At 31.7% G+C, this 15,715-nt stretch overlaps 1 protein-coding gene across 3 annotated transcripts in view; it reads right to left on the bottom strand.

Moving 5' to 3' along the window:
* The window catches only part of efr3ba (EFR3 homolog Ba (S. cerevisiae)), a 31,907-nt gene extending 16,837 nt beyond the window's left edge, over positions 1-15,070 (bottom strand). For 2 of the 3 annotated variants that reach the window (XM_051133720.1, XM_051133719.1), the window contains exons 1-4: positions 13,843-14,182; positions 4,714-4,790; positions 2,313-2,440; positions 2,041-2,191 (exon numbers count right to left, since the gene is read on the bottom strand). In XM_051133720.1, the coding sequence (XP_050989677.1) occupies positions 2,041-2,191; positions 2,313-2,440; positions 4,714-4,790; positions 13,843-13,849 (363 nt within the window). In that variant the 5' untranslated portion in view covers positions 13,850-14,182. Of the gene's footprint in view, positions 1-2,040; positions 2,192-2,312; positions 2,441-4,713; positions 4,791-13,842; positions 14,183-14,973 lie in introns of those variants that run through there. The other variant, XM_051133717.1, reaches the window with a different exon arrangement.
* Positions 15,071-15,715: the final 645 nt, after the last annotated feature.

The following is a 15,715-nucleotide window of genomic DNA, read 5'->3' on the forward strand; positions in this document are numbered from 1 at the left end:
AAAAAGAAAATAGTTAAAATAGTTGCATACAACTACACTGTAAAAAAAGCAAGAACAGCATTTATTTTAAATAGAAATCTTTGATTTGAAGTCAGAATTGCAAGATAAAAACTCGCAAATCTGACTTTTTTTTTTGCAAATGCAAGTTTGTATCTCGCTATTTAGATTTTTTTTCTCACTATTGCCAGTTAATATCTTGCAATTCTGACTTTTTTTCTCTGAATTGTGAGATATAAACTTGCAATTGCAATAATGTTTAACTCTGAGGGGAAAAAAAAGACTGATATGTTCTCAGAATTGCGAGTTTATATCTCAAAATTCTGACTTAACTCACAATTGCGTGGTATAAAGTCAGAAATGTGAGATATAAACTGACAATTGTGAGGAAAAAAATGCACAATTGCGAGCTATAAACTTGAAATTCTGACCAAAAAAAAAGGCAGCATTGTGAATTTATATCTTGAAATTCTGACTCATTTCTCATAAAGTGCAAGTTTATGTCTCGCAGTTTTGACTTTATAACTCTTTACATTTCAAAATTCTGACTTTATGACTCTAAGTTGCGAGTTTATATCTCACAGTTCTAAGAAAAAAACATCTGAATTGTGGAATGTAAACACACACTTACAATAAAAAAGTAAGAATTGTGAGATAAAAAGTCACAATTACCTTTCTACATTTTTTATTCAGTGGCAGTAACTGGCTTCCATAAAATTCAGCTTTGACATCACAGCAATAAATTACTTTTTAAAATATACTGAAATAAACAAACTGTTCTTTTAACCTTTTAACTGTCACCCGTCCCCTCAGAGGGGTGCCTGAGTTTACTTCACTATAATATAATTAAATTCTAATTAAATCATGACAAGCTATATGTCGCTGAAAAGGTCTAAGACTCCTAAATAGATATTTTACCACTGTTTTTTGTTACAAATTATGTAGGAACAGTAATTGAATAATTTATGACAAGAGTGCACCTCAAAAATCTACATCATAACAGAACCTTTTTGTCACCAAAAGTATTTTTTTCATTGCCTTTTTGCCTCATCATGTTTTAGAATATCTGACATTGCATTACCATCAAAATGTTACTTCAAGATCATATTAGAAAATGTATTTGTTCATGAATTATAACAACTTAAAGGAGGAGCCCACTTCCAGAACAAGAATTTACAGATAATGTACTCACCCCCTTGTCATCCAAGATGTTCATGTCTTTCTTTCTTCGGTCGTAAAGAAATTATGTTTTTTGAGGAAAACATTTCAGCATTTTTCTCCATATAATGGACTGATATGGTGCCCCGAGTTTGAACTTCCAGCTGGGATCGTTTACAACCACGTTTGGGATCGTTTGCTGCATTTAAACTGCCTTTTGGAAGTTCAAACTCAGGGCACCATAGAAGTCCACTATATGGAGAAAAATGCTGAAATGCTGATGTTTTCCTCAAAAAACATAATTTCTTTACGACTGAGGAAAGAAAGACATGAACATCTTGGATGACAAGGGGGTGAGTACATTATCTGTAAATTTTTGTTCTGGAAGTGAACTTCGGATAGTGCACTTTCACGTCTATGTTCAAAAATGGTTGTGACAGTTAAATGGTTAAATTGTAATAATAATTCACAATATTACTATTTTTACTGTATTAATTCTTAATGTGTAACTGAACTGAACTAGATGGAAAGTAGCAGTAATTTTATAAGAGGTGACACTGTGGGGACTCGACTGGCAAGGAGGGTTTTATATTTAATATGGTTTGGATGTGTTTGATTGAGGTGAAGCCAAAATGTCACATCCTTGCACTCTAATTTAGCGGATTGAGCTTTTGAAACTTCTTAGTTCTCGTCTGATCCTTCAAGATCACTACAAGACTGACACCTGAACCCAGCAGCTACATTTCTCTCTGTTCTGCAGAAACGCCTGACTCAAGGTAGATTTATCAAGTGATAATTTTTACATGTCGTTCTAAATCTGTAACTACATCAATATGGTCTGTAAGTGAATTTCACTAGAGAGTAAAAGCAGTAAATTTCACTCACTGAGTTAGTGCCCAGGATCTGTAAATTGGGTTTGTCTGCCTCCAGCAGCTTGCGCACCATAGTAAGGAAACTCTCTACAAAAAGGTTTATGCTCTGACAGTGACAGGCCATCAGTAGCTGGTCCAAGGCCTCCATAGCAATACAAACATACCTGAGAGACACACACACAAACATTATACTGCTTAATGATGATCACAGATTTTTATAGCAGGTATAAATCACAGAGCCAGACAGAAATAATCACTGCACTTTCTCCTAGTTTTTGTTTATACCCATATCTATGCCGGGCAACGTCTCTGGATAGTCTCTCTGACAGGTAGGCACCGATACGGTCTAGTTTCTCCGGAGCAGACAAGGCGTAAAAAGTAAGCTTCTCCATGTTAGCTTTCACCAAACCGTCCTTCACACAAAAAGACAAGAGAGGTAGACAGAGAGCAAGAGAACATTGAAAAGAGGCCTATTAGAGATGGACAGAAAAAGAAAAATGAACCATAAAATGTCATTTTAAACTGTCCTCTACCCAAAAGGAATCTTCCATAGAGGATTTATCTTCTGTTCTGAGTCTAATACAGATCCTAATACAGATTCTTTCTAGTTTTGTTGTGAAATACTTTAAATCTAAAATTAAGTAATAGGCTTTTATTTGCAAACTGGAACATTATTTAATTTATACTTTGCACTAAATTATCAGTGCATTTTTTATTTTACTCTTTGAATTAATTTTATAGTATTATCAAATATAACACCAATTTTGAATGTTTTTTCCTGCCAAATATTAGAACATTAGACAACAATTTTTGGTGTAATTCAAAGGAATTAGTTAAAATAGTGGCATATATATATATATATATATATATATATAAATATAATAATAATAATTATTATTTTTTTAGTTAAATAGTTAAAGTAATTAAAGTAAATAAAGATTATTGGAGTACTATTGATGAATGATGAAATAAAAAAGTGCTACCTTTATTACTAGCATTTTATATTAATTTTTATCTAAATTAAATACAAATAAAAAAATAAACTTTTTAATCATATACACTACCGTTCAAAAGTTTGGGGTCAGTACATTTTTATTGTTTCTTTTTTTTTTTAATAAATTAATGCTTTTATTCACCAAGGATGTATTAAGTTAATAATTAAAAGTTTATTAAAAGTTAATAATAAATAATTTACATTGTTATAAAATATTTATATTTTGAATAAACACTGTACTTTTTAAACTTGTTATTCATGAAAGAATCCTGAAAAAAAAAAAAAAAAAAAAAAAAAATCACAGGTTCCAAAAAATATTTGGCAGCACAACTGTTGATATTATCCAACATTGATCATTCTAATAATAAATCCGCATATTAGAATGATTTCTGAAGGATCATGTGACACTTAAGACTGGAGTAACAGCTGATAAAAATTCAGCTTTTCATCACAGGAATAAATTCTATTTTAAAGTATGTTAAAATAAAAAACATTATTTTATATTGTAAAAATATTTTACAATATTACTGTTTTTTTTCTATATTTTTAATCAAATAAATGCAGCCTTGATGAGCATAAGAGACTTCTTTAAAGACTATTACAAGTCTTACTGACCCCAAACTTTTGAACGGTAGTGTGTATATATATATATATATATATATACACACACACATACACACACACACACACACACACACACACACACACACACACACACATATATATATATATATACTACCGCTCAAAAGTTTGGGATGAGTAAGACTTATAATGTTTTATTTGATAAAAACATTATAAGAAAAAAAAAACCTGTAATATTGCAAAATATTATTACAATATAAAATAATGTTTTTTATTTTAATATACTTTAAAATAGAATTTATTCCTGTGATGCAAAGCTGAATTTTCCTCAGCTGTTACTTATGTGTTACTTCAGTGTCACATGATCCTTCATAAATCATTCTAATATGCTGATTTATTATTAGAATTATCAATGTTGGAAACAGTTGTGCTGCCAAATATTTTTATATATTTTTTGGAACCTATGATTCTTTTTTCAGGATTCTTTTATGAATAACAAGTTAAAAAAACAGCATTTATTGAAAATATATCTAATATAATAATTATCCAATGATGTAAATCTGTGCTATCACTTTTTATTAATTTAACACATCCTTGGTTAATAAAAGTATTAATTTCTTTAAAAAAAAGGAAGAATCAAAATTTACTGACCCCAAACATTTGAACAGTAGTGTATATTGTTAGAAAACCTTTCTATTTTAAATAAATGCTGTTCTTTTTAACCTTTTATTGATCAAAGAATCCTGAAAAAAGTAATACAGGTTCCAAAAAAATATTAAGCAGCACAACTGTTTCCAGCACTGATAATAAATCAGCATATTAGAATGATCTTTTTTTTTTTTTAAATGCATTTTGTAAATGATATTTATTTTCTCTCAAATTTTCCAAACCTCAGTATGAAAATCGCTGAAACAGACAACTTGTGTGTAAAAACAGCTGCACGCAATCAGGCGAGCATGCTACGCCACAGTGGCTCTAAAACGAATGAATGTCACCACTGAAAGCCTATGTCTACATCACTGCATTGATCACTGATGACTGATAACCACTAGAAACCTAGTGAAGCGTCCCTTTCTCTGGCTCAGCTGCTTTTATTTCATCTGACCTTACCTCAGGGTCTTCAGGAAAGATGTTATCCACCAGCCTCTTGTAACGGGGTCTCAGGGCCCCACAGCATCCACAAACACCTGAAACACACGGGAAAAAGTGAATTAGAGCGGCAGTAACATAAAAGAAGACCCTAACACAATAACTGAGCACACAAGGACAGAAATAATACACGTGAAGTCAAATTAATTTGGAAGGTTATCTCTCCAGACCCCTTTTGTTTCCCTCATCTCCGGGATGTAGGGCAGTATTGATCATGAGTCTTTGTAATTATACTCAACGTGAGGTTTATTTATTGCGTCGACACATTAAATGAATTAGACCTGTGTGCTGTAATCTAGTAAGTGAGGCCAGTCGATTCAGGGGAAAGGCATTAATCTGTATTTAGGAAACGTCTGCAGCTTGGTGTGCTGGTTAAATGGATTTGAAAAGAATCTGTTGAAAGCATTTAGAATTGTTTTGGTTTCAGACCGCCACTTGAAAGTCCATAAAAGGCTTACACAAACATATAAACAGACACATTGTAAATCACAGGGGGGAAATGGTAAAAAGGATAATTGTCATCAATTTGATGCAAATGATTTCAGAAGACTAACAATATTTTAATTTTAATTTTGAAAAAAGATTGAATCGGTTAACATTACTGCATTTGGTAATATGAACTATCAAAACAACAGTTTTTTTCAGCATTTGTTGATATAATTTATTCAGCGTTATTGTAGTATAATATTTTGAATTAGCTTTTATTTTTACATTTTCAGTTTACATTTAAGTTTTAATTTAACTTTTAGTAATTTTATGTGTTTTATCATTTCTTATTTAGGTTTATTTAGTAAATATGGTAGGTTGTATGAATTTAACTTTAATTTACAATTAAGAAACGTTATGTTAACATAACAACCTATTGAAGTTCTAAAATCTGTTTAGTACCTTTGTAATACTCTGATAAACACCAAAAGCATTAATTAACAATATTAGATGCAACATACAACCTTAATGAACATAACCGTTAAGAAAAATTAAGAATAAACATATCAAATGTGAAATGTAATTTTTGTGAAATTCAACTGACTGTTTTCACTGTAAATTATGTGTCCTTTTCACTTCCAAAAACTGTATTTTACCGTAAAATTTTACAATGTTTTTCACCATATATATATAGGGGAACTAACTGGCAGTCTTGGGCATGTTACTTGTAACATGTTGGGCATGTAATTAGTTATAGTTACTAGTTACTTCTCCCAAAAGTTAGTAACTGAGTTACCATTATGAAACATCATTATTAATGTAACTAATTACCAGGGAAAGTAACTATTGTGTTACCTTTTAAAAAAATGTTCATATATGTCAAATAACTTGGATGCCCCAATATTAAATATGTTAAATAAATGAAATTTAAATGAAATTAATTACATTTTTAGTTTACTCACTAGACTAATATTAAATATCTGATATACTATTAGCATTACAATTATTATTATTATTATTTTTATGATTACAATTATAATTTATAAAACTGATAAATTAGGTTTAATCTTTTGTTTTAATCATTTGTTTTGGGTTTAGTTCAGTGAAAAATACAAGCCAATTATTTAAATAAAAAAGTACATTAAATTACTTTTAATAATTGTAATCATTATATATATTGTAATCATTATATATTATTATATATATAAATAATATATATATATATATATATATATATATATATATATATAAAACCTTAATGGCACAGTTTTTTAAATATTAGAATGTACATTTAGCATCGGTCAGTCAAGCATCATAATATGACATTATGATAATTTAGCATTAAACTTTAGTAATTACAGTAATGTTTGTATGAATGTATTTCTGCCATGTTGACTGACCTTACGACTGGTTGTGGTGCTTAAGATATTATTTGTAATTTAGGGTTTCTATAACAAAAGGGAAAAAACGAAAAATAATACTGATAAGTTTAAAAAAACTACTACGAATTCTACTACTAATAACAATATAAAATGCACCAAGGATTAATGAGCTGCTGGGTTCATGAATATTAATCATGTTGTCTGCGTTCACTCAAACTGATTTGCTGAAATCATAACAGGGGCGATAATAAGTGAACGCCAGTCAATGAGAAACCGGCAGTTCTTAAAACTAGAAGAATTCTATAGGAACTCCATTATTTTGTCAGGAAAATACAACGAAGAATATTGTTTACATGTAGCGTGTCAATTCTGCATGGTATGCAAGTCTCTCTCGCTCTGTGTCTTTCTTTGCGTGTGTGTGAGACAAAGCGACGGCTAGTCGTGTGCCTTCACAATAGAGTTTACGGTTCGTCAAATACAGGTACGCTGCGCATCCATTCAGATCAACTGAAAAATAAAATTATACTAAAAAATAATATTATAATAAATTATTGTAACGCTGCATTTTATTGTCAGTAATGTAAGTTTTCAGTCTTTTACTGTTAAAATTATGATCATTTTTACAATGTAATATTTAACTATTACAGCTTCATTTCAGTGACCAAAAATTATTTTAATAGTTTTAGATGAGGAATATTACACAAGTAGCCACACGACAAAGACTGCCCATTAGATTTACCCAAAATTAATTATATCTTATGTTTAACCACTATTGATACAACAGAGCTAGCTTAAATTCCAGAAGATCTGGCCAATGTAGGGCTGCTCTTGGCGGGTTCATGCGCATTGAACAGCTGCTGACGCCCTGGAGCTCACATTTCCGAAAACACTGAAGCATATTTTTAAACAGACATTATACTTATTAACAAACCGCATATTTAAGGTCTAAACAACTACATTCTCACCTAAAAAACTCTTAAAACTCTTAAAACTATTTATAAAAATTATAGAGGATTTGGACGTCCGCCATGACACTCGCTCTGAGAAATACCACAAGTGGAGTGATACAAACAGTAAAACGGTTGGAGTTCTGATATCGATAGAATATTACACTCCTCTCAGCCAATCAGATTCTAGGACCAGAAAGAACTGTTGTATAATTAACAATAGCAACACTTAACAGATTAATGTTTATAACCTTATTGTAAACTGTAGCAGTGTAGCAATACTCCATCTATAAATGTTTTGTATAATTATACATGTGTTTTTCATATTAACTGAAAGAGGCTACATGAAATATACGTTATTTTAAAAAAAGGACTATTTAAGCAACCTGCAGGAAAGTAAAGGTGACTAAAATTGAAAACTGACCAGGAACTGCATCTAAAATACACACTTTTCATTATACTTTCACATAACTATTAATACTGATGCTGAATAAAAACAGTTCATGTTCATGTTGTTTGTCAACTACCCAATTAAAACTCCACAAACATGGTTTTTCAGACACACACAAACCCCCTTCTGGGTAGATGAGTCAGAGGCAGCACCTTGGCAGGACCCCTGGGAAGGACAAGGCTGTTTACACCATTACCATAGTGAAAGAGCTTCGTCATGGAGGAAAGTAAACAAAGCAGAGCAGGTGGAGCGATCAGACAGCAGCGTTCAACCACCCACACAAAACTGACACTGGCTTTTCATTCTAGTCAACAGATATTAAGGATCTTATCACACACGATATGACCAAAATGATGAGCAAAATGCTGTGTATTGATACAGCCGACAGATATTAAACTGAGAGCATCAGTCTGCAAAACTCACTCAACTTTGTTTTCAAATGCAATACAAGGTCAACAAAGGTTTATTGACTTAAGCTTGCTGTCCGACCAGCTACTGTCAAGCTGCCGTTTACCACGATCGTGATTGGCAATTACACTGTGATTGGATGGATGGGAGAGAAGCTGGAGTGTGAGTCACACATTGGCCCACCTGCTAGTGTTTTGACACATCAGCGTGACACCTCTATGTCTAAAGCAACTGAAGCAGAAGCGAAAGGAAAAAAAAACTCTGACAGTCGGCACTGAATATTTCCACCCACACACTCAAGACTGCAGTGAATCCTCTCACGCTCTCTCCATTTCTCACTCCCAAAGTGTTTCTGCAGTCAAAAACGAGGGTCATTAATGACTGCAATGTGTAATCACTTACAAAATGGCACAAACAAACAAACACCTACAGACTGCTGTGTTCTAATTGACATTTGGTCTTAATGTTCACTTGATGGTTTTTCGAAAAATACTTTCAAAACAATAGAATTTATAGGCTTTGACTGATAGCCAACTCGTGCTAATAAAAAAAAAAGATATGTATATATATATATATATATATATATATATATACAAATACAATCATTAAAAGTAACATAATGTACGTAATGTACTTTTAATTTAAATAATTGGCTTGTTTTTTTCACTGAACTAAACCCAAAACAAATGATTAAAATGATTAAAACTAATTTATTAGTTTTATAAATTATAACTGTAATAATAAAAATAATAATAATATTAATGGCTTTGTTTACTTTCATTTTTTAAATATATTTTATTATTTATATTTTATTTTATTAATAATGGAATTTAATAAACTGGTTTAAACTGGTAAAATATCAATGCATTAAAACAAGAAATGTTTATGTTTTGATTTTTAACTTAAATAACTGGCTTTTATTTTAAACGAATTTATTCATTTTATGAATTAATTTGTAATAATAAAACAATAATAATACAAATGGCTTTGTTTACTTCAATTTTATATATTTGTTATCTAACTGTTACTGAACTAAAGCCAAAACAAATTATTAACATTATTAAAAGTGATTTATTAATTTTATGAATTAATTGGCAATAATAATAATAATAATACAAATACAAATGGCTTTGTTTACTTTAATATATCAATTATAATTTATTATTTATATATATTTTTTAATAATAATGGAAATTGAATAAAATGATTTAACCTGTTAAAATTTCATTGCATTAAAACAAGAAATGTACATTTAGTTTTTTATTTAATTTAAATAACTGGCTTTTATTTCAAACTAATTTATTAATTTTATTAATTCAATTGTAATATTTAAAATAAAAATAATACAAATGGCTTTCTTTACTTCATTATTTATATTTTGTTTTATTTAATGATAATGGAAATAGAATAAACTGATTTAAACTTGTAAAATATCAGTGCATTAAAACTTATATTTATTTATATTTTGTTTTTTATTTAATTTAAATAATTGGCTTTTATCTGTCACTAACGTAAAGCCAAAACAAACAATAAAAACTATTAAAATTAATGTATTAATTTTATTTTACTTATTATTGCATTTACATTTACAATTATTTATTATTATTTAAAAATAATTTATTTAATAATAATTTTTTTAATTGTAATTTTCTTTTTTTTACATAAAGTATAAAAAGTGTATTAAAAATAGTACAAAATAGTGTAGAAAATGTATTAAAATATATTTTGGAGTGTCTGCCAAATTCATGAATATACTCTCAATGAATCATTAAGCAAAAAGAAGGAGGAGACAAATAATGAAGAATATGCATTTACATTTAAGTTTTCAACACACAACCAAGAGATTTGCAAGAATCAAAATCATCTGTCCCAAGCATTTATGCTCCTAAAACTGAAAATCTTGATGAGCATAATCATAAGTACACTCTTAAAAATAAAGGTGCTTCACGATGCCATAGAAGAACCTTTTTGGTCTAAATGGTTCCATAAAGAACCTTTAACATCTGAAGAACCTTTCTGTTTCACAAAAGGTTCTTCGTTTCAAAAGAAGGTTCTTCAGATTATAAAAGGGTAAGAAAGAGATGGTTATTTAAAGAACCTTTGACTGAATAGTTCTTTGTGGAACCAAAAATGGTTCTTCTACGGCATCGCTGTGAAGAACCTTTTAAAGCACCTTTATTTTTAAGAGTGTATAGCAATAAGTAAATATTGAGTTCATAAATCCAAGCGCCATACAAGATGAGCATCCCTTCAACATAATCATAACTAAAGCAAGAAGTAAATATTAAATTCATAAATCCGAGCACCATACAAGAGCTACGGGAATTGCTTACTAGTAGTGTATTAGCTACATTTATAAAACGCAAGCGGCATTCTGTTTCTCGGACAGGGTGGTAAATACAACCTTCACAGCACCCACTGCTTTACAACCCTCATAATTCTCTTATGGCTGTGTACTCACCTCTATCATTCACCTGGCACAATCTACTGACACTGACTGAGCCCAGGGGCCAAAATATATGCTTTTAGCTTTATTATTTTAACTCACCATATCAGAAATTCTGTACATTTAATGAGAACATTAATAAATAAATGTAAAATGTTACACTCAAAAAGCACAAACATCTAAATCATTTAAATTAGGAGCTGACACTAGGGAAGTAAGTACTGTACATACTTTCTTGCCAAAGAACAAGTCTACACCTACATCTGCGATCTGCATACGCTGCAAAACAAAGGCTACAGCTGGCATTGTGACAAAGAAGATTATGTCATAATAAAGAACTAGTTGTGCTCAGATGTACTACTACGGCTGATATGATATCCTCCAAGCTGGTAGGGATACTAGAAGACATCCAGTGTTAATAGGGCTTTATTAAGGGCTGCTAAAGCAATTGCATAACACACAACTCACAGTGCATGTGAATGAATCAAACTCCATGTTGTGGCGGCTACAGTATGGAAAATCAATCTTTCCGAAACACAAAACGCAGACTCCGGGCACTGTCTCTCTGGTCGTGACGCAGTCACTCTAAATACGGTTCCCCTGAATTGTTAGAGCTTCTTGAAATGACAGCTATATTTAGCACATCAGCCATCACAGATGCCATATCCCCTCAGATTGCCCAAAACAGGACACAATATCGAATACACTCACTCTCATATGGCAGTGTCACAGGGAAAAAGCAGAAATACAGAGAGGGAACTTCATGTTAGGCTGAACAATCTATTCATTTACTTCTTTAACCTTGTCACTGTTAGTTCTACTTCCATGTGCATCTAGTTAATCTAAAACTATCATTTGCATACCCAGAACTCTGTATGAGAATAATGTTACGCCTTTTTGAAGAAGCTTCAGGGTATAGTTAATGTGTTTCGGTATTGCTATTAAAACATTACATATTATGCACCCAAAACAGCTTGCAGTTGAGGCCAAGATGCCTACATCTTCACCTAAAAACTCTTAAAAATACATTCCGTGATATAAAATGGTATTTATTTATAAAATTATTGTGGATTTGGCATTTGGGTGTCCGCCATGACACATACTGTGAGAAACACCACAAGTGGAGTGATACAAACAGTGAAACGGTTGGAGTTCTGTTATCACTAGAATATCGCACACCTCTCAGCCAATCAGATTCGAGGACCAGGTCCAAATGTCTGAACATATATTAAAATTCTGGGATTCAGAATATATAAACTTGGAACTTGGATCATCAGAAAACTGTAGAATTCAGAAAAATAATAATTAAAAAAAATGTAAAAAGCATTTTTGCAAAAAAATTAAGGGGTCGGTAAGATTTTTTTTATGTTTTCAAAATCTCTTTTGCTCACTAAGGCTGCATATCTTTGCTTACAAATACAGTAAATACTGTGACATATTATTACATTTTTAATTACTGTTGTCCATTTTAATATATTTTTCTAATATATTTTTAATATATGTTTCTATGATGGCAAAGCTGAATTTTCAGCAACTTCAGTGTCACATGATGCTTTAGAAATCATTATAATATACCACATTTTTTGGTTAGGAAACATGATACATGTTTTTCAGGATTCTCAGTTCAAAATAACAGCTTTTATTTGAAATCAAAATCTTTTGTGAGCAATGTATTGCACACTTGTTGAATGAAAGTTTTAATTTCTTTAAAAAAAAATCTTACTGACCCTAAAATTTTGATTGGGAGCATATGGGATTCTAGGCCACAAATCTATATCTTTGTAATATTTGTAACACTGACCATTTGAACTCCTTTGTACAAAAGACAGAATTTCAGAATTAAAGCATAAAAGAGTTCATTTATCAATTAAATTTTCACTCAGTGTCATTCTGATAATATACATTTTAATTAAAAATATATATTAAAATAATCTAAAAAGTCAAATCAGTTTTCCCAAGTGAAATATAAATATACTAAAATGTATTTAAAATACCTTAATAAAAATACCCTGCAATTGTACCTTCAGTATACTAAACTGGTGTACTTAAAGTCTGCTAAATTGAAACAACTAATTTTGAAGTAGTGCTGAAGTCCCACTTAAGATATAAATAAGTATATTTGATTGTGCTAAAGTGGAACCACTGCAAGTATACTTTAGGTACACTTCAAATATTTTGCATTTAAAGACCGATATAATTTAAAGATCCTACAATCCTCATCAACAGTGACATTAAAATATATTTTATGCTTAATATTAAGAAACGTGCATTGTGCACAAGTAGTACTCCAAATAAAGTTTAATTACAATTTTTTAAATCTCGAGCGATATGTCAGACTTGAACTGTACTTACTATAAAATCAATGCATTTTAAATCTATTACTTTTTTACTAGAGTTGTTATTCTAGTCAACTGAATCTTCTTTTTACATGACGTGTCATTGCTGATTAAATGATCTTTTAACTCCTTAAATATAAAATGCAAAGCATAATCGACCAGCATACATAACTGATTTCTCTCAAAAGCTGTTTTTCTGAAAAATCAGAGTGAAAAATACTCAGGCTGTTAAAAATGCAATCGATCTGGTTTTAAAGCGCTAAAGCCAGTCGCACATCTCCAAGGCATCCACACTGTGAGAAATCAAAGTCGCAGCTTGACTGCCTGCAGCTCGCTCGAAACATCCTCAATCATGCAAGCTGGGCAGATAAAATAATATGTATACAGTAGGAAATATAATATGTGTACATGCAAATGTGCAGTTAGAGTAAATAACTGAACGATATATCAGTAGTAGTGTGTGTTTGAGTATTTGGTGCAAAGTAGTGTGGCTCAAGCTAAAGCAGTGAAGGCTGAAAGATGAAATATGCACAATAAATAGAGCAGAGCTGCAATACTGCATGCAATCTGTTGCTTCAGCATCATTCTGCTGTCAATGCCATAATCTCCTGTGATGCACATGAATCTTTCCTTCCTAAACACAGGCAGGGAATTACTACATATACACACAATCATGCACTCACACAATCCTTACCGTACATTGATGGAAAACCTGATGAAATTCTCTGTTTTTTGCCTGAAGCCTCTTTCTCTGTCACATAGCCAGAGAGAGAGACACACACGCTCTCACAGACACTCAATCACACATGCACGCTCTCATACGGCGCATGTGACCGGGCTCCAATGACCTTGGATTTTCCAAACAGCGCGGCACAGCTTTCCCTCTATGAGGAACAATGCTGGTTTAACGCACAGGTGCACACACACGCACACAAATACACACTCACACACACTTCTGCACGCATACAGCCCCTCCTCAGCAAAGATGAACACATTCACACACCTCCTGACCATTCAACAATGAGAGAGGCAGAGGGGGAGGGAGATGAGGAGGGTGTTAGAGAGATGGAGAGGGTGCAGACACAGGATGAGAGAGGGAACGAATCGGTTGGTGGAGCCATGCGTCAATCAACTGGAACCCCGCCTCCCGTTGCCTGCTTTCTCTCTATAGTATTTGATTGTTGTCTGTTATTTTCTGTTGCGTTTTTATAATGAATAATATATGAATTCATATTTTTTGACTGCTATAAAGACAGCCTAATGAAATATTCATTTTTGTCTACAGGCTTCGATATTATATCTGCTTTAAAGAGAAAAGGAAATACGGTGTACACCAGAAGAAAGAATTCCACTTTGTCCAATTAATGAAATTTTAATGGATGTTATTTTAATTTTACTATTATTTACTATTTAAAAAGAAAGAAAATGAATTAATATTTAATACATATATATAATTTTATTTAAAAGAAAACTAAATCTACATTAGAATACTGTGGATTTTCTAGCATGGCCTGATGGGAGAAGCTCTGGCGTCTGATCCAAGGCATGTGAAATAGCTCAGTGTTAATCTGACTGTGTTTCAGCTTTAGACATGAAACTCTGAATTATTAATGAAACGTAAAGCTGGTTGAATTATAGCAGCATTATTAACAAAGACCATTTACCATTTTCGGAGTTCCTAAGTGTATTATATTCTCTGACAAACAGAGAATCAGGCTATTTCAAAACATCAAATGTAATTAAAGTGTTTTCTGTTATAAATGAAAGCAACAGCATGGACAACAAAACAATAAAAACTGAAATATACAGCCTAAAATGTGCTTACCACCTCCAACCTGATGGTCCAACAGAGCACTGCAATCCAAAAGTAGTCGTCTTGGACTTGGAAAATCTGGGAGACCTGAAAAATTTGGAAGTGGCATCTGCTTGACTATTCTTGTCAGAATAAGTAATGGGGATAATGTACTCGTATAATCGAATCTATTCTATGTCTGAATCCTTTATGGAAAGCATGAGAGTCCTGGACTACTAGTTTTAGACCTGTAAACTTACATCCACTGTAGACTATGTTATTAAGAGCCTACAACCACCTCCCTCCCTCCATGCCTATTGGTTTGTTGCAGTCTCTCTCCATCCCATTGTCACTCACTTTGCTCAGGAACTTTTTATAGCGCTCCAGCAGCTTTTTATATCCCTCTTGTTGCCTTTAGATCTTATTTTAAGACATTGAATTAACTGTCAGTTTTATAGAATATTTTTAAACAGTAGTTTGAATTTTCTTCTGATCGACTCCAGTGATTTCCGAGAATCGGTTCTTATGAACGATTCGTTTCAAAGAACCGGTTCTAAAAAACAAAACAAAAAAAACCCCCAACAATCTGAAACATGTTTTTGTCATTACATTCTCCATCTAATTACTCCACGCATATTCACTCTAAAACATTAGAATAAAATCACTTTTAAAGTCATTATAGTTGGGTAAAATTCGAGAGCAGTGAATGGGAGGGTACCATAAATATATTTTTTTGCGTTCCCATTTGCTCAAATAGCTACTAAAAGAAAACCTC

Source organism: Labeo rohita, chromosome 17 (genome assembly GCF_022985175.1).
Source record: "Labeo rohita strain BAU-BD-2019 chromosome 17, IGBB_LRoh.1.0, whole genome shotgun sequence".
Lineage (NCBI taxonomy): Eukaryota > Metazoa > Chordata > Actinopteri > Cypriniformes > Cyprinidae > Labeo > Labeo rohita.